Source organism: Stenella coeruleoalba (assembly GCF_951394435.1).
Source record: "Stenella coeruleoalba genome assembly, chromosome: 19".
In the NCBI taxonomy this organism is placed as follows: Eukaryota; Metazoa; Chordata; class Mammalia; order Artiodactyla; family Delphinidae; genus Stenella; species Stenella coeruleoalba.
Genome location: NC_137165.1, coordinates 59,845,135 through 59,866,292, shown reverse-complemented (window position 1 = coordinate 59,866,292; position 21,158 = coordinate 59,845,135). Strand labels below are relative to the sequence as shown.

The window sequence follows — 21,158 nt, the reverse complement described above, 5'->3', positions numbered from 1 at the left end:
CGTCATCTAGGGAATTCCAAACATTCCTTAGTCGTATGAGTCATTGTGGAATAAATAAAATGCTAATTTTCATCTTGCAGATGGATAGATGAAGCCATTTCACTTTGTGGACATCATATCTGATGATTTTTAAAATCAGTTTTTCTTAGTATTTTTGCCATGTATAGTGAGATGTGGCCGTCAGCTGAAATGTACGTACACAGTGGTGGTACTAGCAAGGCTACAACAAAACGATAATGAAATTAAGAAGTTTATGGGGCACTAATCATATTGATTCATTCAGTTTCATTCACAGGCACTCTGGGATTAGAAACTATTACTGGCCCCATTTTTCCGTTTGAGAAAACTGAGACTCAGAGAGGTGAGGTCACGCAGGTTAGCAAGGGACTAAGCCAGGACCCAGCCTGTCTTGGACATTGGAACGGAAGGTCTTAACCTGACACCACCACGTCTGGCCCAACCCCTCACGCTTTTGATACGGCAGAACTCTGCCGATAATTGTGAAATTGCTTGGGTTCTACAGTTGTTTCTAAAATGTGCATGTGTTATATGATTCACATCCCATTAGGAAAGCAAAAAGTCTTTGTCTAAGTGAAGACGAACGTGTTTATCTAAAAGGTGACGGTGATGTCTCAAGGGCCATTATTCCAGGCAATAACATGGGGAAATATCCTCTTTAATCCACTGAGAAAGATTCTGATAATCAAAAGAAATCTTATTACTCCAAAAGCGAAACTAAAACGTGAAAAAACCCAGCTGGCGTACCCTTACATCCTGCTTACTTTGCTTTATGTTAAATGGCGGAGGTAGACCAAAAGTGAGGTACAAAACAGCTGGTAGAAATGCTTGAACACTGAGAGTATTTGAGTTTTACCTAAAGGAAGGTGTGAAGAAGCCTGATTAGTCCATATTAAAGCAAATTAAATGTAAGTTGGGGGGAAGAAAGCCTAAGCTTTGGAGTCCACAGACCTGAGTCCGAATACCAGCCCCACCACTTACGTGACCTTGAGCGAGTGACCTGCTCTCTCTGGAATCCAGTTTCCTCATGTGTAAAATGGGGGAGTAGTATACTTACCTCAACACAATGCCAGAAAAGTGCTTGGTACAGGGCCTAGGACACGGTAAAGCATTTAACAGCCATTAGTTCTTATAAGGGCCTGTGAGATCTCAGTGGAGAAAGGAAAGGGGGAGCAAAGAATGAAAAATGTATGGAAGGAGCAAGAAATGATGTGTTTGAAATTTATTTCTGGGCGTTCAAGAACTGATAAAATCTCCCTCCAGAATTTGGAGAGGCAAAGGGTTGCTGGGTATTTCCCTGTGTACGGACATGAAGGAGGTAGGAGCAGACATCAGCTGGTGTCCTGTGCTGTGGCCACCCTTCATAAATGAAAGGGCAGTGCAACACCTAAAAAGAAAAATCCTAGAAAAGATAGAATAACACGATACACGATAGTCCACCTTCTCGTAAGAGGTAGGATGACCTTACATTACAAACATTTTGTTTGCCCACCTCTAAATAATATAAACATTTATATGCATATAAATATATGTATATGTTTATATCTGTGAACTGGCATTTGAGAAACACTTGTCTATAATAAAGTCAGTTCAGAGAAACAGATTATTTGAAAATAAACCTTATACAGCAGAACTGCGGACGGACGTCTGCCGTCTTCCAGTGATGGTCTGCTGGAACCTCTAACTCACGTCTCGCTGAGGAGAGTGCCCGAAGCAAAGCTGCTTACCCGCTTATCAGATTCTTCTAAATCCCTCTCTCTCAAAAAAAAAAAAAAGTAATAAGATGCACACATTAGTAATGAATACACTGGTACCTAGGGAAGCATCAGGTTAAATTTGGAAAATATTTTACTCCCTTAAAGGAAGTCACTTAACCTTTAAGGTTTTATCAAGCCCCAGGACCTAGTAGACCATGCACTCTGAACGCTCACAGGCCCAGGACGGCGCCCCTCCTGGGTCGCGCGGTGTTCACCCCGATGGCAACGGTAGCGCCATCTCTGAGCACACTCCCCAATATAACTTCCATCAGAATCGCGTATTTGTTCTTTTTTATCTTAATATTACATATTCACCTTGCCTTTTCATCTTTCATGTGGTTTTCCCCACTCAGCTGACTTACCTAGAGGCCATTTTTCAAAGAAAACTATTGCCGGTTTTGCAGGAACGTAGGTAGCTGCGGAGAAATGCTAGCAGAGCCTGCCCATCGCCGAGGGACCCATGTCCCCCCACGTGGCCCCCAAGCTCCCACTGGCGCAGATGAGAGCCTGGGCTCATGCCCCGTGCCCATATGCCCCCCTCCCTGCCACTCTTCAGGGTGGCCACCCAGAAGGCACGGGTGCCCCTCTTCCACTTATTTTCTAGGGATCTTCAATGTTTGCCAAACCTTGCCATGTATGCCTTGTCCAGTGTATTTTAAAGAAGACTTTTATGAAAATCTCAAACTCTACTATGATCTAAAAAGCAAGAGAGTTAAAAATGAAATCTTAACCTCTATTTAGAATCCTGTTATTTTTAAGACCTAATAAGCCCACTGACACTTATGCAAAGTAGAAATTGCTTAACAATATGATGAAATATTACAGCTTTCATTGGTTAGGTTGCTTACAGTATTAGCCCCAAATAAGTTTCCTTTTGCTTCCCCAAATCTTAATTTTGAATATCCATATGGAAATGTTCTTATCCACTTCTTTCTCTGAAGCTAATACAGGATAGACATTTAGTTGAGCGGTAGCATTTTGTCTTACGATTTTTAATATGCTTCAGTCAAACCCTGTGGCGTTTGATTATGATTGCACAGGTCAGTTTTTCTTTTTCTCAGAAACGTTTTACATTATTACTCTATGAAAAGACTAAATTATCTCAATATAATTTGCCAGGGAATTATTTTTTCTTATTTACTATGATTATAGTTCCAATACTTAAATATCTATCATGTGCCAGTTGTGTGCCCTGAGCTAAGGAGGGAATAGTCTGTTGTCTTATACTCTAGGTCTACAGCCAAGACCTAATTCATCTAGTTAGTGTGATTATTTCTCAATCTTCAAGTAAACCTCAAATCTGCTTCCAATATTATCCATATTTCAGCCACCTCTCTAAATCCATCATGTCTATCAGTCTATCAATTCATTTATCTATATGAGGTATTTCACCTGAAGTGTTTTGACACTCTCCCTATATCATCTTCATAAGTTTTAAAATATAACTTGCCAAAGATAATCTCATTATTTCCCCAAAGGAATTCCATTATTCCCGCAAAGGGTGTTAAGGCTTCATTTTCTACACAAAAGCGAGTGTGTTCTCCTCAGAGCATCCTGGTCTTCACCCGTCATTCCTTCCAAAACCTGCATTTATTTATTTTTGACATACGCTGTCATAAATCTTCTGAAAAGAAGAGAGCCATGTCTTATGTCCTGGTGGTCATTTGAAGAGCCCCCAAATATTTTTTACCTTCAGTCTTGGTCAGTTAGAAGCGAATCTACATCTTACTAATTTTTAAAGACACAAAATTACTTTGTACCATAAAAATGCGCTGTGTAATCGTGGTGGTGGTCTACGAATCTACACGTGATAAAATTGCGTGACAGAACTAAACACACACGTGCGCGCGCGCACACGCACACACACTGAACACACTACAGAATTAAACTCACCACTTCTACCACGTTTCAGTTTACTCAACTTGAAACACTGCACTAGTCATTGCAATAGTTATTTTTACTATTTGGCCCCATGTTCTTATAAAATATCGCTCTTAAGTTTCATGCTGGGCCAAGGAAATCTGGCTGTTTCTTATCTCCAGCTCCCCTTGCTCTGTAACTGTGAGTGAGCTGATTATTCTGCGCCTCAGTTTTTGACATTTACTCTAAGAATTTAACCTTCCCTGTTTCATAGAAGTGCTATGAGAATTAACTGAATTGCAGCCAGAATGGAAACACTCAATCCAAATTCAGAAAACAGATGAAAACATCTTCATTCTCAGTAAATGAATCCCTCTTCTCATTGCAGAAGGTTCAGATTTGCATTTAAAAATATTAATCTATTTTGTCATTTATGTCACACTTGTTTTATATTTGATTGTTTACAAATTCTAAGTGTTCACCTTTGTTACAGTGAGTTTGCTCACTTCTCAAAGCCTAAATGTTCCTTTTTTGGGTCAATATGCACTTATGTCAGTAGTAACAACTAATGTTTCTGTAGCATCTGGAAGACTCCAGACACTTTCTGGTTACTGCCTTATGATACTGTAATCTAGTTTTGTCATCAAATAATAGTTGAAAAACTGAGCTTCAAGGAAAATCTAGTACTAACTGGCTCAGTGTTTCTCACCAGTCAGCCCTTCTCCTATAGACCCAACCGCATAAAGTTCTAACCCAGGACCAAGGTTGCTTCTTTTATTAGAAGAAACAACCATTTCCTGCTTTTGAAAGGTCCATCACTATTGAACTTGAAAGGAAATGGATACATCCAAACCAAAGGAAGAGCAGTGCTCTCAGTAAACCTATTAAAGAAAAGGTCCCTCATCCGATTTACTTTGAGACCATGGAGGGAACCCAGTCATGGAGAGACCCGATTCTCAAATGTAGAGAATACTGCAGGAGCCTCTGAAATGACTCATTTGAACCAAAAATAAACTTTCATGGATATACATCAGTTAGGAAGAAAGCAACCTATTTGGAACTGTATCATAATAAACTTCTCTTCAATACCAAAACCTTGTTTAAAAGGAAGACAAAGTAGTAGCTAGTTAAGAGGAACCGACTAGTACAGCATTCGACCTGTCTGCAGGGTTCACATCCTGCCTGTCTCCTGGTCGCATGGCGTCTTCAGCAAGGTCACGGGTTGACCTCTTGCACTGCCTCTGTCTCTCCATTTATAAACGATGGGCAGTGACAGTGCTTGTCGCCCAGTAGTAACTGACACAGGAACCGAAGTGCTTAGCACAGTGCACAAGCGTTAGTAAACACTCAAAAGTCATTGTGTAGAGTTAGGTAACTATGAACCATGAACTCTGTTCATGATTTTCTTTGGTTATTAGAGTTCAAAGTATTATGAAAGGCAAAATAGTTTTTTTTCACTCTAACAAGTATGTTTCTCAGTAAAATGAATCCTGACACATTTCATAGTTTTGAGATCACAGATGTCCTTTCCTCTGATGAGTAAACATTGTGGAATGTTATAGTGGGAACGGCTTCCAAGTATATTTGGTTCAGCAGTTGTTCACCATTCACAGTTTTATTATAGTCTTTTATTGTGTGGAATTTCATGCGTTAGTGTGTGTGATACATTAATTGAAAATATTTAGTTTGTGGACTAGAGTTTTGCCAAATCCATTCTTTGGTGAAGCATAAATACATATAAAATAGAGGCCTCTCACTGAAGAATTTGAAGCTACAGCATGCTGTTTTCATTTTAGATCATAGCAGAGCTTCAGACGACCATCTCCTCTCTGAAAGAGGAGAGCAGCCAGCAGCGGCTCGCTGCAGAAAGGCAGCTCCAGGACGTTGTACAGAAGTTTGAAGATGAGAAGAAGCAGCTGATTAGAGATAATGACCGAGCAATCAAGGTAATCTGGAGACCCCAGTAACCAGTGGTACCAGCTGCTTTAATGTAATTAAAAGGAGGGCTGAAACCCCAGCAGTGGGCGGATGAATGCAGGTATCTGGCTTGCTCACACAGCCTGCAGTAATCCATTCACTGGACTCTAACTTTGATGTAGCCAGTGACTCAGGCTGCCTTCCCTCTAAAAGATCACATGCCAGCGGAAAAAGTCATTTTGGGCGAGCCCAGTCCATTCACATTGAACAAATATTTGAAAAATACCCTGTCCTTTCTCTTGAGAACCACTCTGGAGCTGTCTCTTGAAATTAGAATGACTGTGTTAGCCAAGGACTGCTGGCTAATGAATTCAGAAGTCAGCTTCCAGTTTACATTCTGTTCTCTGCCCACATCCTTTCATTATGGATTCGCATAATGAGAAAGAACCTGTTGGAGGCTTGGAATGCCAACCATGTGATATGCTTGGACACCGTACTGCGTTGCTGCTGAGAACCTAGGTTGTTTCCAAATGGCTTCAGAGGATCACACCTTTAATAGCAACAGAAAATCCCCTGGACCCCGATTCTTTAGGTGATAGGCAGTTAGATCTCAAAGTAGTTTCTTCTTGGCTTCATAGCAGTGAATATTTTTGTAAGTGTCTACATCATGCTGTGTTTAATCTGTGAGGATAAGCATCTGGAAACCTTTATAAATAAGATTTAAAAGAGAACAAAACACTTTTTAAAGAATTCCCAGCAAAAGATTATTTTTCAGTGATTTTGCTTTGTTATAACAATGCTTGAAGTATGTGATCATACAAAGCAAAGAAAAATAAGAGACATTTGGGTCACTGCCTTTTTCTGCCTAATCCCTCCATCTTTCTTTTCTCTAGCCTATTGTAGGCAATCTGAGTAATTTAGGGAGAAGTCAGTGTTAACGTCAGTTGCTTTGTTGTATATACCCTTTAAGCCTGGACAGCACTGAATACAAGAGAAACCTTAAGACATGGACCAAACCTTAGAGGCGAGTATATCCAGCCTCCTCACTTTAGAGGTGACGACTTGTTTTGTCGTTAATGAGATTTTTCCTGTATTTTTCCATCTGTGAGCGTTTTCTCCCCCTACGTGTGATGAGACAAAAAAAGATGTTTCTTTTTCATATTCTGGTAATTTTTACAAATCTTTGAAACTCTTCATTTATAGATGCAGAGGAAGTACTCATTGATCTGTAGAACCGTTTTGCTTTGCATGAACTGAGTTACAACTTTATTTAAATTCTTTTGCTATATAAAAATTTCATTTTACGTGAGTTTCTTTTCCACTTGATACCCAGATACCGAGTGGTAGGTAATTTCCACATTTTAAATAAGTAATTGAATCCCAATATATGCAAAAGGGGAACATTCATTTACTTCATAACAACAGAGTTTCCAGTACTGTTTCTCAAAGATTAAAACATCTTGAAAAAAAAAAAAAAAACATCTTGAAAGAAATGTAATTAGTATAACTGCCTATTTTTAATTAATTTTTCTGTAGTTTTAATCCATTCACCTGTTAAAAGGGAAAAACATTCTGACCCTAATCTCCAACAGACTGTCTAATCATAAAAACTGAAGTTGAAGTTCAAAGATGGCAGTATATATATATATATATGTACATAAATATATTTATATTATATTTATGACATATAATGACCAAAACATAGGTACGTGAAAATAATTAAAATCACAATGTAGATAAGATATAGTTGAGTTTTGATTCACTCACGTAGATTATGGATAAAGTGAATGACTTTTTCTTTTACTAACCTATATCAGATAGTTACTAACCTATATCAGATAGTTACTAACCTATATCAGATAGTTACTAACCTATATCAGATAGTTACTAACCTATATCAGATAGTTAATGTATTAGCACTTGTTGCCTTGCACGATTCTTTTTAGGCTGTGTCACAAAAAATAATAGAAATAATAGCTGATATTTCTTCAACAAGTAGTATGTCCCAGGCTCTCTACCAAACATTTTCATTCACCTCACGTTCCATTGTCTCATTTAAGCTTTATGAGTAATTTTTACGAGGAAGAGTGTTTCTATCATCCCCATCTTACAGATGGGAAAACTGAGGCTCTGGGGTGAAGTAACCAGCCAGAGGTCAGATGGCCAGATAACTGTCAGAGCCAGGTTCAAGTCATGGTCTTCTGACCTGACAGCCTCAGCTATTAACCGTTACACCAGACCCCTGCATCTACATTGTCTGTGAAAGTGAATTGGTGACCAAGTGCGTAACCAAGTCAGGGTGTCGTCACTCTGATTCCCTGTCTGCCTGAATGGTGACAGCACTTTTGCAACAGCTGTTTGATCTGGACATTCTAATTGTGTGTGAGTGTTTTGTACACGCAGATACATGGAGGGATAGAGATACTCAGAGAGAGACAGAGTCACCCCGAGGCTTGTATTTGGTTTTCTGAGACCAGGTACATTTGCCTACATGTACATTCAAGTAAGCTCGTATGGACCTGATACTTCGCAGTATTAGGTCTTCCTGTGTTTAAATATTCGCTGTAAGAACAGTGTGCGTGCCCGTGATGAAGTGTGCCTCACCCCACTTCCTGGGTGGAGGACAGAGTGCACAGAAGGCCCAGCGCTCACTCGGCGGGGGCCTCAGTGTTCCCGTGGGTAAGGAGCCCTTTCATTAAAGTCAGTCTTCAGAGAAAACGGAGGTATCGAGTGGAGGCCGCTGAAACCCAATTAAAGGGCCACCGGTCTGGGGTAGTGCGACACGATAAAACATCTCCGGAGAATAATTTGGCAATACCTACCATTATTACATTGCCCGAGAGACGTGCCTAGGCTTTGACGCATTTCCAGAATTCGCCCTACGTGGCAGTTAAAAACTTGCACGGAGCCTTAGCTAGCCAAAAAGATGCTCATTCTAGCACTCACTCATTTCTCTCATACCTGTTCATCGATCTCCCGTCACGGGAAAGGCATTCACAGCACCGGCATTTTCGGTCTCCTTGCTATACTTTCTTCTCCACCGTAGCACATCAGCTGAAAACTAAGCAATATTGAAAGCGATGTTGGAGAAGGATATTTAGGGGTCTTGAAGATGTTCGCAAGACAGTTGTCAATGAAAGTGCAGTTTACAAGACAGTAGGTACATACGAGGTCATCTTTGCCCAAAAAAAGTACATATAAAGAGAAAAAAAGACTGGAATTACACATCGGAATTTTACTCGTGGTTATATCTCTGAGTGGTGGAATTTGTGGTAATTTTCTTCTTTTATCTTAGCTCTATACTTCAAGTTATAACAACAGTTTTACAATAAGAGACAATAAAAAGTGTCTGGTAGAAAAGGAAGAGCCTTCGTTAGCCCAGAGGAACCCAGTGGTCATAAGGGAATCACACAGCCGAGACTCACAGCAGGCAGGAGCCTTGTGGCTCAGAAGCGAGGCCTCTCACAGAATGGAATTCCTGGGGCGCAGAAGGAGTTAGAGCAGAAGCAGCCCGGTCCCGCGAGCGCCTCTTTCGTGCCGCGGTGCACCCGACCTCGAAAGCAAAGGGTCTTCATCACTTACTTCCTGCTTTAGCCCACTCCTCACCTGCTGAGTCAAGCTTCTAAGAAGAGCTCTCTCTGCTGTAGAACAAATCACCCCAAAACTGGGCAGTTTAAAGCCACAGCTCTGTTATGTGCCCACGACTCTGTGGATCAGAGATGTGGGCAGGGTTGGACTGGGCGGGTCTTCTGCTCAATGGGTAGCATAGGGGGTTGTACGTGGAAGCTGCTGTCTAGAGTGGGGTTCAAGTCGGTGAGGGCAGACCTGCGCCTCCCTTACGGCTACCGTAGGAGGCTCACAGTGGCGCTCCCACCGCATTCTGTCGGTCAAGCCAGGTCCCAGGGCCAGCCCCGAGCCAGGGGGAGGGGAGACGGTCACCACCTCTCAGAGGGGCGAGGAGAAGAGGTTGTGAGGCCACGTAGATCCCCAGCAGTGGTCTGTGCCCAGCGTCCAGCGCCATCTCCTCTTACCCCTCACCTGCACAAAACGGTACAGGGGAAAACCTGTGTCTATATTCCTACCACCCAGAATCAACATTGGTCATTAACTAATCAGGGCATATTTTTAAAGACAATCTACTCTATTTTTGTAAAAAATGGATAATGGCATACGCTCGTAAATAATTCAAAATGCAGCGAGCCAGAAAGGTAAAAATATTTAAAGTCACCACAGATTTCATCACCCAGAAATAGCCATCTTGGCATTAAGATGAGCATCATTTCAGATATCCGACTACATATAAGGAGAAAAGAGAAGGAAAGCCAGAGAGACGTACAGAATGGGTTAATACTCTAGATCCGGTATTTTTTTAGTTTTAGAAAAATCTCAAGTTAATTTTACTTAAATTCAGCTGATGAAAGAAGCTGGACTAAAACGGGAGGAATTGTTAAACTTTTGGGCAGAATTTGATTCGGGGCTGAAAGCTGAGTAGGTTAGAACACTCACAGTCGTTCCCATTACGCCCCCTCACCACCTCCTGCCTGGGGTTGTGTTGTATCTTTACAGCGTCTGGGTTTACGATATTCACAGTTTGTCTTTAACCATAGCCCTTAGTTTAATACCCATGCTGTCTTTAAAGGACATGAACGACATGGTGCTTACCACTAGGCCTTTTATACCCCAGCCTTTTGCACTTCCATTCCCGAAGGTTTTACTTTGATGTGGTTCTTAATTGGCTGGATTTCATGGTCAAGTAGTTCCTTCAAGATTCATGGTACTGGGCTTCCCTGGTGGCGCAGTGGTTGAGAGTCCGCCTGCCGATGCAGGGGACGTGGGTTCGTGCCCCGGTCCGGGAAGATCCCACATGCCGCGGCGCAGCTGGGCCCGTGAGCCATGGCCGCTGAGCCTGCGCGTCCGGAGCCTGTGCTCCGCAACGGGAGAGGCCACAGCAGTGAGAGGCCCGCTTACTGCAAAAAAAAAAAAAAAGAATGTCTGCCAATGACCTGTATGTTTGAATGACACGTTAGATGGCACAATATACTTGTTTTCATTGTTTCCCCTGAGAACTTAGACATGGCTCATCTAGCAGTTAACATTGCTGTGGAGAAGGCTGAGCAAGGTTTGAGCTTTCCCCCACGTCAGTGATTTGCATTTTCTGGGGGATTCCTGGAGCAGTCTTTCTTTATCTGGTAAGTTTAATAGATTAACCAGGATACATTCAGCAGTTAACCAGGTCCCTCTAAACGTTCAACGTCCCATATCAAATGTTTCTGAAACACAGCGCATCTCCCCTGCACCAGTAACACTTATTTGTAGTGTCTCTGTGTTTTCTGGAACCCGAGGGAAGGGGAGGATGAGCTGGAGTAGAGACGTGCCTGCAGTCTGGTTGGGCTGACTGTTCAGTTGCTGAGTTCGCACTACCTTAATGGGGTGGGGGGGGCATCACAGAATCCATTGGGGGTTGGATTATCCCAACTTGGTGTGTCGTCCTGAAGGCTGGACACCTTCACTTTCCTCAGTGGTAGACAGCCCTGACTTCTACCTGTTTTCCCACCCATTCCACAGCCAGAAGAGGAGAAAGCTGTGGCTCCCCACACAGTGTCCTTGTCTTCAAAGTTGGTGGTATTAGTGGGAAGTCCTGGGGCTTTGTTAACCCTAACAAAGTAGCAATTTGGGGACATGGGCAGATTCTGAAGTCAAGTCACTGAAATGCTGTAGTGTCTCCAGAGTCATGTTTGTTTCCTTCACCACAAGCCCTTGAGGGTTTTTTCCCATTATGTCCACCTTACTACCCTATCTCAGTGCCTTAGTGCTTTTCTGCTCATTTTTACTCATATTTACTCGCTTCATTTGGTGTTGGGAGAGGGAAATTCAGTCTCCTTTGTGACCTTAGAAGCCTGTTTGACTCCTTAATAACACTTAACAAGGAACCTGTGTTAGTCAGCAGTTGCCACAATGCTGTGTAACAAACGATCCCCCAAGTTCAGTGACTTGTCATAACACACATTTGTTTTTCTTAAAACATATCTATGGACCATTCGTGTGCTTTGACTCCAGGCTTTAGATTGGGCTCAGGCCTGCTCTACTTGTCTGTACAATGTCCTTGGACTAGTAGCTGCCTGGGTGTCCTCCTCATGGTGGATTACAGGAGGGCAAAACATGAGCAGGAGAAAAGTCCCTGCAGCCTCAGCTTCATTTCCATCCACATCAGTGGGGCAGGGAAATCATATACCCTCTCTAGTCTGAGACCATGAGCATCTATGAACAGTGATTTAATCTGCCAGTAAACAGGCTCTGAAAACTGCCTTAGCTCCATGGCAGTGCTTTCCCAGTTCACCAACCATCCTGAAACCGTTTCTCCCATCCCCTGTCTCCTTTTCCTCTTTTTGACACTCAAATATTGGTGTTAAGCAAAGCCTCTTCTGTTTTCTTTGTATGTGCTGTCCCTGGACAATCCCAGCCCCTCATGTAAACTTCCACGCAAATGAATTTTGAATCTCCACCTCCACCCAGACTTCTTCTGAGCTCTCAATCCACATTTTTTTTTAACAGGATGGAAATTTTATTTTTATTTATTTATTTATTTATGGCTGCATTGGGTCTTCATTGCTGCATGCAGGCTCTCTCTAGTTGCGGTGAGCGGGGGCTACTCTTCGTTGTGGTGCCTGGGTTTCTCATTGCAGTGGCTTCTCTTGTTGTGGAGCGTGGGCTCTAGGCACACGGGCTTCAGTAGTTGTGGCTCGCGGGCTCTAGAGCACAGGCTCAGTAGTTGTAGCGCATGGGCTTAGTTGCTCCGCGGCATGTGGGATCTTCCCAGACCAGGGAACCTATGTCCCCTGAACTGGCAGGCGGTCAGTCCACATTTTTACGTACTGTTGCACAGTTTCACTTGGAGGACCCTCAGGCTGTTCAAACTACATACACCATAAACTGACTTTATCTTCCTCCCACTCTTCTCTCACCCCAACCTGTTCTTCTTGTACTGATTATAAGAATTAAAGTACCACCATCATCCAGTCACTCAAGTCAGATTCTGGAAGCCCCCTTGAATGAATTCTTTGCCTCCCTCCCTCCCCAAGGTCAGTTCCTAGAATAACGTCTGCATATTTCCAAATGCACACTCCATCCCTCAATCACTAGCTCCTACCTTCTTAGACCTTCATGTCTTTGACTTTGCCTGTTACAATCCCTTTTTTGCAGAATCACTGCCAGTAGCTTGCCCCTCTCAAATCTGTCCCTCAAACTGTTGATAAAGTGACCTTTCTTTTTTTTATTTATTTTTTTGCTGCATCAGGTCTTAGCTGTGGCACGTGGGCTCTTAGTTGCAGCACGCGGGCTCTTAGTTGTGGCGCGTGGGCTTCTCTCTAGTTGTGGCTGCAAGCTTCTCCCTAGTTGTGGCGTGCAAGCTTCTCTCTAGTTGTGGTGCGTGGGCTCCAGGGCGTGTGGGCTTTGTAGTTTGCAGCATGCAGGCTCTCTTGTTGAGGCGTGCGAGCTCAGTAGTTGTGGCACATGGGCTTAGTTGCCCCACGGCACGTGGGGTCTTAGTTCCTTGACCAGGGATCTAACCCATGTCCCCTGCGTTGGAAGATGGATTCCTTCCCGCTGGACCACCAGGGAAGTCCCATAAAGGGATCTTTCTACAACACAGATATGAGTATGTGGTTTGCTTCTTAAAATCCATCGGTGACTTTCCATTGCCTACGGGATGAAGTCTACGCTTGTAGCATGGCGTATGAAACACTTCACCACCTAAACCAGTGGTTCTCAAGGTGTTGTCCTCAGACCCCTGACCCCTGTGGGCCCCTGAGATCTTTTCAGGGGCTCCACCAGGTCAAAACTACTTTCATAATAGGACAAAGACATCAGATGCCTTTTTCACTGTGTTCACATTTGCACTGATGGCATAAAAGCAGTGGAGGATAAAGCTGCTGGCGTTTGATCATGAGACATGGCATTGACACTGAACTGCATGGGTAGTCATTTTCTTCACCACCACACACTTGTGCTTTAAGAAAAACTGAAACACATAGTATTAATTTTATTAAATCCCAAGCCCTGAGAACACATCTTCTAATATTAATAGGAAGTACACATAAAGCGCTCCTGCTGCATACTGAAGTAGGATGGTTGTCTTGAGGAGAAGCAGTTCTGCATTTGTTTGAGTGTGAGCTGAACTCTAGTCACTTGGAAGGACGATTGAAAGGCAAACTCCGCATATTCTGTTCTGACTGCCTGGCAGAGGTTTTCTTGAAAATGAAGGAAGTGCGTCTGATGCTTCAAGGATAGCAACTGACTATATTGTTGCTAATGATAAAATTTGAGCTTTCAAGCAAAAATTAGGAATTTGGAAAACTTATATCATCACTGCAAGCTTGACAGCTTCCCAGTACTTGAAGACTTTTCCGATGAGATCAGTGGTATTACTAATGATGTGCACGGGAAGAAACAGGGAAGAATTAGTGAAGTGTATCAACATTTGGAAGATTTTTATAAAACTCTGAACCAGTGTTTTCCAAATCACTGTTGTTACAGAATCACGCATAGGTGAAAGACGCACTCAAAAAACAAAGTGGACCAGTGGATTTTAATGTTCACAGTACACAGAGTTTACTGATAGAGTTTCAGATTCCACATGGCAGCTAATAACATTTTTAAGAAACTACCGCTTGTCAATTTTTGATGTAGTCACAAGGAATATCCACAGTCTTCTGAAAGGTTACTAAAGGACCCCTCCCTTTTCAACTGCTTACCCATGTGAGACTAGATTGTCTTCCTATACTTCAGCCAAAGCAACGTCTCGTAAGAGACTGAATGCAGAAGCAGAGATGAGAACCGAGCTCCTTCTACTAAGCCAGGCGTTAAAGATTTGCAAAAGTATAAAACACAGCCACGCTCCTCGCTAATTTTTTCTTGCTTTGGAAAAGTAGTTACTTTTATTTTTAAAATATATGTTTAGGTGCATACATAATGGGTTTATTACTGGTATTTTTAAATGAATTAATACATAAATGTTTTAATAGTTGTTAATTTTAATTTCTAATATAGTGAATATCAGTAGATATAACCCACATAAACAAAACCTCTTCGGGGTTCTTGATTTTTTAAGAGTGTAAAGGGGTCCAGAGACCCAAAACTTTGAGAACCACTTGTCTAGATGTGGCCCTTCTCTCCACTGTATCAACAGCCAGCCCTCAACCTTCACGCTCTCTGTGATCACACGAGCTCCCTGTAGAGTCCTTTCTCTTAAGATTTCAATGTCATCTTTCTGTGAGGTGTCTGAGTGAGAAGCCCATGCCAGCTTTGCTCCTTCCTCTACTGAAGTTTTCTCTGCACTGTAATGGTGGTCCCCAACCCCTTATCCAAAACCTAGAATGTGTTTTGCAAATCAGCATCTGCAGGTCTAGGGAGGTGGCATAGTGCTTGTCTTTATCTCCAGGTGCGTCTGGGACAACACGCTGCACCCAGACTCAACGTGCAGAGTGGTGCATGTGAATCCCCCAAACGGGACAAATAGGAACTCTGAACACCCTCACAGCGTCAGTCAGGTTTTGTTGCTTCACAAGTTAACCGCAGCCTTTCAAAAACAATTCATGATTTGAGGAGGATTTGGGGACTGAGAAGAGGAGATTGTGACCTGTATTTGATTCTTTCTCTTTATCACCAAGTAGACTCTCAGCCTCTTGAGAGCAACCACTTATTGAAGTTCATGGCTTAGTGGAAGTTCTAGAAATATACTGAGTAACTGAATGATGTTACCACATAAATCAAGGCTCTGGAAACTAATCATGTCACTTTATTCTCATTTAATTGATGGCAGCAAACTTGTAAATATTTTGTGATGCTATAGCAGATATGCAGAAGTAACTGGCTTGCGGTAACAGTAATATATTTTGCCCAATAGGCAGACTCCAATAAAATACCCTACACCTTGTTTACACATAATTTCTGTACTCCAGCACTCCAGTGGGAGGTCCCACCAGGCTGTACCCCAAAGCCAAGTCATCTGCTCGGCAGTGACTGCTCTCTGCTGAACTCCCAGAAGTTCATGGGGGGGAAACTGATAGAAATAGTTGTATGGAAAGACCGGGGAACATTCCTCTGGCATCATGCCCCACCACGGCTAAGCCCTTTCTTTGAAGCTGGTGTATTGAAAGTTCCTCACTGTGAAGCCAGATGTCCGAGCAGAGATTTCATATCAAGGAGAAATGTCATCAAATTTTTGCTTGCAGGCCCAGAAAAGAGATTCTAAAGCACGGACGCTCCTCTCCCTTGGCCACTGACTAGAGTTCACGAGAAAAGGTCGGCTGCCAGTAGGACATCTAGAAATCTGGTCTGTGTTACCCGAAGGGCTTGAGGGAGGGAAAAAAGAACATTTCATAAGATTGGGCAATTCTCACTGTGCTAACAGCTTACAGGAATCCATTTCTCAAAGCATAAAATTACAGACCTCATTGTGGGGTTTCAGGAGCGTTGGGAAACAGAGGAAGCTCAGTGCCTAGCATCACATGGCTTTGTTTGGGACCCGCTCGCTCGTTATTTAATTGTCGTCCCCCCTGCCTGCACGTCCTAAGGGCGTGGAGGGCGCAGAATCGGAATGAATGACGCTAAGAAGAGAGATGTATTTTCCATCCCACCCAAGAAGGCTTGCCTGCTCACTCAGAAAGGAAGACAGCCATTCAGTCACGGCAGCATGAAGCATGAGTGCCATTGTCCAGGAAGGGTACTGCAGAAGACGGGCTTGGATACAGTGAGGCCGTGAACTATGACCCTGCTGCTAGAGCAAGGAGGCGCGATGGCAGTGCGTGAGCGGAGAAGAAACGCACGGCCCCCCAAGTGCTCTGCCCCCGCCTTTCCTCCAGGTCTGCTCTCTGGCAGATTTTTGTTTTATTTAAAGACCAGTTGAAGATTATTTGTTCAGTGGGAAAAAAACCTTCAAGCACTACGAAAAATGCCTTTAGCCCCTGGGACCTCGCCTGTGTGTACTAAGGAATGGAGTAGGGCTGTGGATGGCTGAGCGCGTGACTGAGTGGGGGCGACTGAAGGCGTGCAGGTGAGACAGGTTCCTCCCGCCCTGGCGGCGCAGACGGCACTCCCTTCAGGAGTAGAGTCACTAGGCGACTCTGCGCGGTTAGTTTAATTACCGCCCCGTCCAGAATACGAATGGCTTCGGCTAATCAGACATTGGAATATAGATGTATCGTTCAGGTTCTTTAATGTATAAAAAAGTAACAAATAACTATTTGGAAATATTTTCATCTTTAATAATTCTGAACTGTATCAGAAGCCATTTCAATGTCAGTATGATGGACTGAAATATATAATTTCATCATTACGTAGGCAGCAACAACTAAAGTGACTGAATGATTACCATGTATACGTAGGTGTTTATACAGGTAGTTGTATATATTTACATACATGTGTATATTCAGAAGCGCTGGGTTATATAGGATCCTAATTATTAGAAGACTTGATAATGACTTTAATATATTAAGCTAATTTTATTTTAAAAATCTGGCCATGTCTCACCACAAATGGCTCTTTCCCTCTGGCAGAAGCTGAGCTCCTGTTCCGTGCCTGGTGACTCAGCCAGCCTCTCTGTCACCACTTCCCAGTATTGAAGTTCGTGCCTTTTCCTTCCACCTGCCATGACATTACCTCTTGTTTCCCAGGACTTCCTGGGAAAGGATTCCACGCGCTGCTCATGTCTCCCTAGGCCTCGGCGCTGGTGACAGCATCACCCAGTTGGTGTGCTGGCTTGAAGGAGCCCGTTGGTACGTTACCAGGAGTACTGCCAGCTGGGGCACGTGCACCGTGGAAATCGGGGCACACTGCTGCAAATGCTTCTTGAGAGCCAGCTTTTCCCAGCGTTATTAAACTTTCACCAGCCTTCAGCTGCCATGGTCCCCTCCCCCTGCTTCCAGCTCTGGTCCCCCGGTCATGAGGACCGTCTGCCTTCCCAATACAAGGGGTGTAAGGACAGATGGGTGGATGGACTGCGTTTCACCACCCTCCTTGGTACGCTTTCTAGCTACCCGCCAACCTCGTGCTCTGCTCTCTCTGATGTATATGAGTCAACTCTACCAAATGTTCCCTTAAAGCCCCTTTTCTAATCCCAATGCCACAGTCTTCAAAGTAACCTGCTAACTCTCGTCTAAACTGGGTGCTGTTTCCCCACTTCTAATCATCCTCCAACTCCATGCAGCGTTTGACCGAATTGACCAACGTTCCTTCTAGAGCAAGGCTTGGAAAACTTTTTCTGTAAAAGGGCTGGATAGTAAATATTCTAGGTTTTGTGGGCCATAAGGTCTCTGTCACAACTACCCAGCTCTTGCTGTTGTGGTGTGGAAGCAGCCTTAGACAGTTGATCAACAAGTGGGCGAGGCTATGTTCCAATAAAACTTTATTTAGGAAGATGGGCCAGGTGGCAGATACGGCCCACTGGCCACTGTTTGCTCACCCCTGCTGTAGAAACTCACTCTTCTCTTGGCTTGTCCCCTCTGCTGGTCTCTCTCCCTCCTCGTGGGTGTCCTTAAGTCCGTGTCCTGGGCTTTGCTTCTCCTTTTCCCCGCACAGTGAGCTCATCTCCCCTGTGACTTGAGCTGTCACTTCTATAGAGATGCTTCCCAGACCCCTTGCCTGATTCCTGGTTGGGCCGCGCGTCTCCCACTGCCTGTAAATCGTCTTCTTTCGGAGAAGGCACCACTGTTTCACACTCAGTAATTGCAACATGCAGTTAGCATCTTCCCTTCCAAATTGGCTCTTCTTTGCAGTCTATCAGGGTTACCCCCAGTCTTTCTGTTTCCTGTTAGAAACTTTGGGCCCGTCTTTGTCCTTTCTTTCCTTCATCCCCGTTTATCTCAAGTGTATCACCAGAGTCCTAAAATGTATTTCTTATTCCTCTGATAGGACCCTGTTCAGAGCCCTTCTTAACTTGCGATTGATTTAAAACAGTCTCCCTCAGCTGGTGTCCCTGCCAAAAACTCTCAGCTCCGGTCCAGCATGAAGAACTCTGCCAGAGAAATCTTAAATCACCGATTTCCCTGCCGTACAAAGAGTGCTTAGAAATCAATACGAAAACACTAACCAGCCAGTGGACCAGAAGAGCAAAGGATATGAACACAGAACTCACAGACAAAAAGTAATATCCAGTAAATATGGGAAAGCGCGCTTACTCTCATTCCTCATTTAAAGATGTAACGAAACTGCAAAGTTCGGAAGGGCCTGGCTGCCACTTGATGGGCATAAATTTTGAACCTGAAAAACCAGCCCATGATGCAGCAGCGTTACTGGAGGTTTAAATCCGTGCAGCCTCTTCGGAGGTCAGTGTGGGGGAATGCGCTGCCACTTCAAGTGCACAGAACCTTTGAACTTTGGTTCCACTCATAGGAATGTGTCCCGTGGATCTAGTTGCCAGGCTCTGCAATATCTTTGTAGCGCCATTTGAGCAAAAAGCTAGGGGAAAATAAATTATGGTCCATGCAAGCAATGAAATAGTATGAGGCCATTTTAAAAGAATGAAGTAGACCTCTGTGAAAGTGAGACAGGATTGCCGACATTAGTAAGTGAAACGAATGCAGAATGCTGTGTACATCTAAAGTTGCCGGGATGCATCTCAGACATGGGTAACTGGTTATTTTGGAGAAATGGGACTTTTTATTTTTCATTTTATGTCTTCTGATGATGTTTTCATTTCTTACAATGTCATATTACTAAACTGAATTTAAAGGATCTCTTTTAACGACAAGGTCACTCTCTTGCGCCCGGCTTTCAGAGCCCGTCCAGGTTTCTCAGCATTCCTCAGCATGTATGTTCTGTTCTAGCCAAGCTGGACTTCTCGCTGTGCTCAGGTTCACGGCAGTGCCGCGTCCTGCCTTCACTCGTGCTCACTGCAGCCTCTTCGTCTGTCCTCAGCCTTGTTGAGGTCACCGAGGCCATCTCGGGGCCCTCCCTGCCTCCTCTGGGGAGTTTCTCTGACTGCCCCGGGCCCTGGGGAGCCTTATACTTTCATGAGGTTCTGTCATTAATGCTTAGTGATCCTCTTCTTGTTTCTGGTTTCTGCATCGCACCCGCAGTACTGGGCACCCAAAAATAAAGACTTAGTTGACTTAAAGAATATAATCTCGAATTATTATATGCTGAATTTTATGTCTGTTATTGTATTTTAAGGCAGCTTTAAGCACATTAGCACCAAGCCTGCAGTTAAAAGAAGTAAGGGATACACACACACACACACACACACACACACACACACACACACACACACACACACACACAGTCTGCAATCAGATACCTAAGCCTTTGGGTTAGCAAACTCCTCTCTGAAGATGCAGAGGTCCTTGATGTGTTAACACCTTGAACCACTTGAAGAAGTTCATGCTGTAATGTGAAATTGTTTCATCAGAGACTTTCTTCCCAACAATTAGATGAGCTCATCTCACTTGAAGGACCAGGAAGGACTTAGCATCTAGAGCAGGAAGTGGGGAGGGGAGACATAGACGGTAATTTAGGGGCCTGAGGAGTAGAGCTGGTGGTGTCTTCAGGGGTGGGAGCAGCAGCTTCAAGTTTGGGCCACCGTGGAAGAGGGGGAGTGACTCATACGTATTTGTTACTGTGGTTTACGTGATCTACGCTGACACGGACAGGCTGAGAGACAGGTACCCTTTTTTTTTTTTACAATTAAATATATATATATATATATTTTTTTTTTTTTTTTTTTTTTGCGGTACGCGGGCCTCTCACTGTTGTGGCCTCTCCCCTTGAGGAGCACAGGCTCCGGACGCGCAGGCTCAGCGGCCATGGCTCACGGGCCCAGCCGCTCCGCGGCACGTGGGATCTTCCCGGACCGGGGCACGAACCCGTGTTCCCCGCATCGGCAGGCGGACTCTCAGCCACTGCGCCAAATCAAATCAATAAATCAATAAATTAATGACGATAAACCTAGTTTTCATACATAGATTATATTTTCCAAATGCATATAATTGGAAAAAATTCATGTGATGCTGTCATGCCATCAAAAAAGACCCAAATGTCATTTCCAGGGATGCCAATAGGAGTCTTTTGCTATCATAGCAGCAGTAGTAGCAGCTAAAAGTAGAGGTTTGGAGCGAAGGGATCTGGGGTGGTTGGTGGGTTACAGGAATGCTTTAATGTTGGAAGCACAGAGGAAAGAGTAGAATTAAAAACAAAGACACAGCCCCCATGTTTTTTGAGAGGCAGGACCCTTTTGCTTTTATGTTTCTGTCACTTGCTCCAGGACCCTTCAGAAAGCCCTCTAACCACCTAAATAAATATTCACATGGCTGCTCAGCGTCTCATTAATAAACCAAGATTTGGTGGTAAAATATTCCAGAGTAACATATGATTTGCATCTCACCCTTGTTTAACTTTAAATCTCAAGCAATTAATAAATTAGACTCGAGAGGTTTTTAAGAAGTAACATCTTACACGCACCACAAATTGCATTATTTTTATGTGTAAATAATGATGAAAGGAGAGATTGTTCCTTTGATGTGGATAAACTGCGCTGTGGAATATGCAGAGAACATTCTTGAGTTTGGTCGCAGCCAAAACAAATAGACCAGTTCATGAAACAAAGCAGCAGCGTTC

At 43.6% G+C, this 21,158-nt stretch overlaps 1 protein-coding gene across 25 annotated transcripts in view; it reads left to right on the top strand.

The window, feature by feature from the left end:
* Positions 1 to 21,158, top strand: part of CEP112 (centrosomal protein 112) — a 418,997-nt gene that overhangs the window by 328,090 nt on the left and 69,749 nt on the right. For 23 of the 25 annotated variants that reach the window (XM_079905668.1, XM_079905662.1, XM_079905687.1 and 20 more), the window contains one exon: positions 5,432 to 5,581. The exons of 1 other annotated variant lie outside the window; for it this stretch is intronic. In XM_079905668.1, coding sequence (XP_079761794.1) covers positions 5,432 to 5,581 — 150 coding nt within the window. Of the gene's footprint in view, positions 1 to 5,431; positions 5,582 to 15,781; positions 15,889 to 21,158 lie in introns of those variants that run through there. One more of the 25 variants, XM_079905665.1, reaches the window with a different exon arrangement.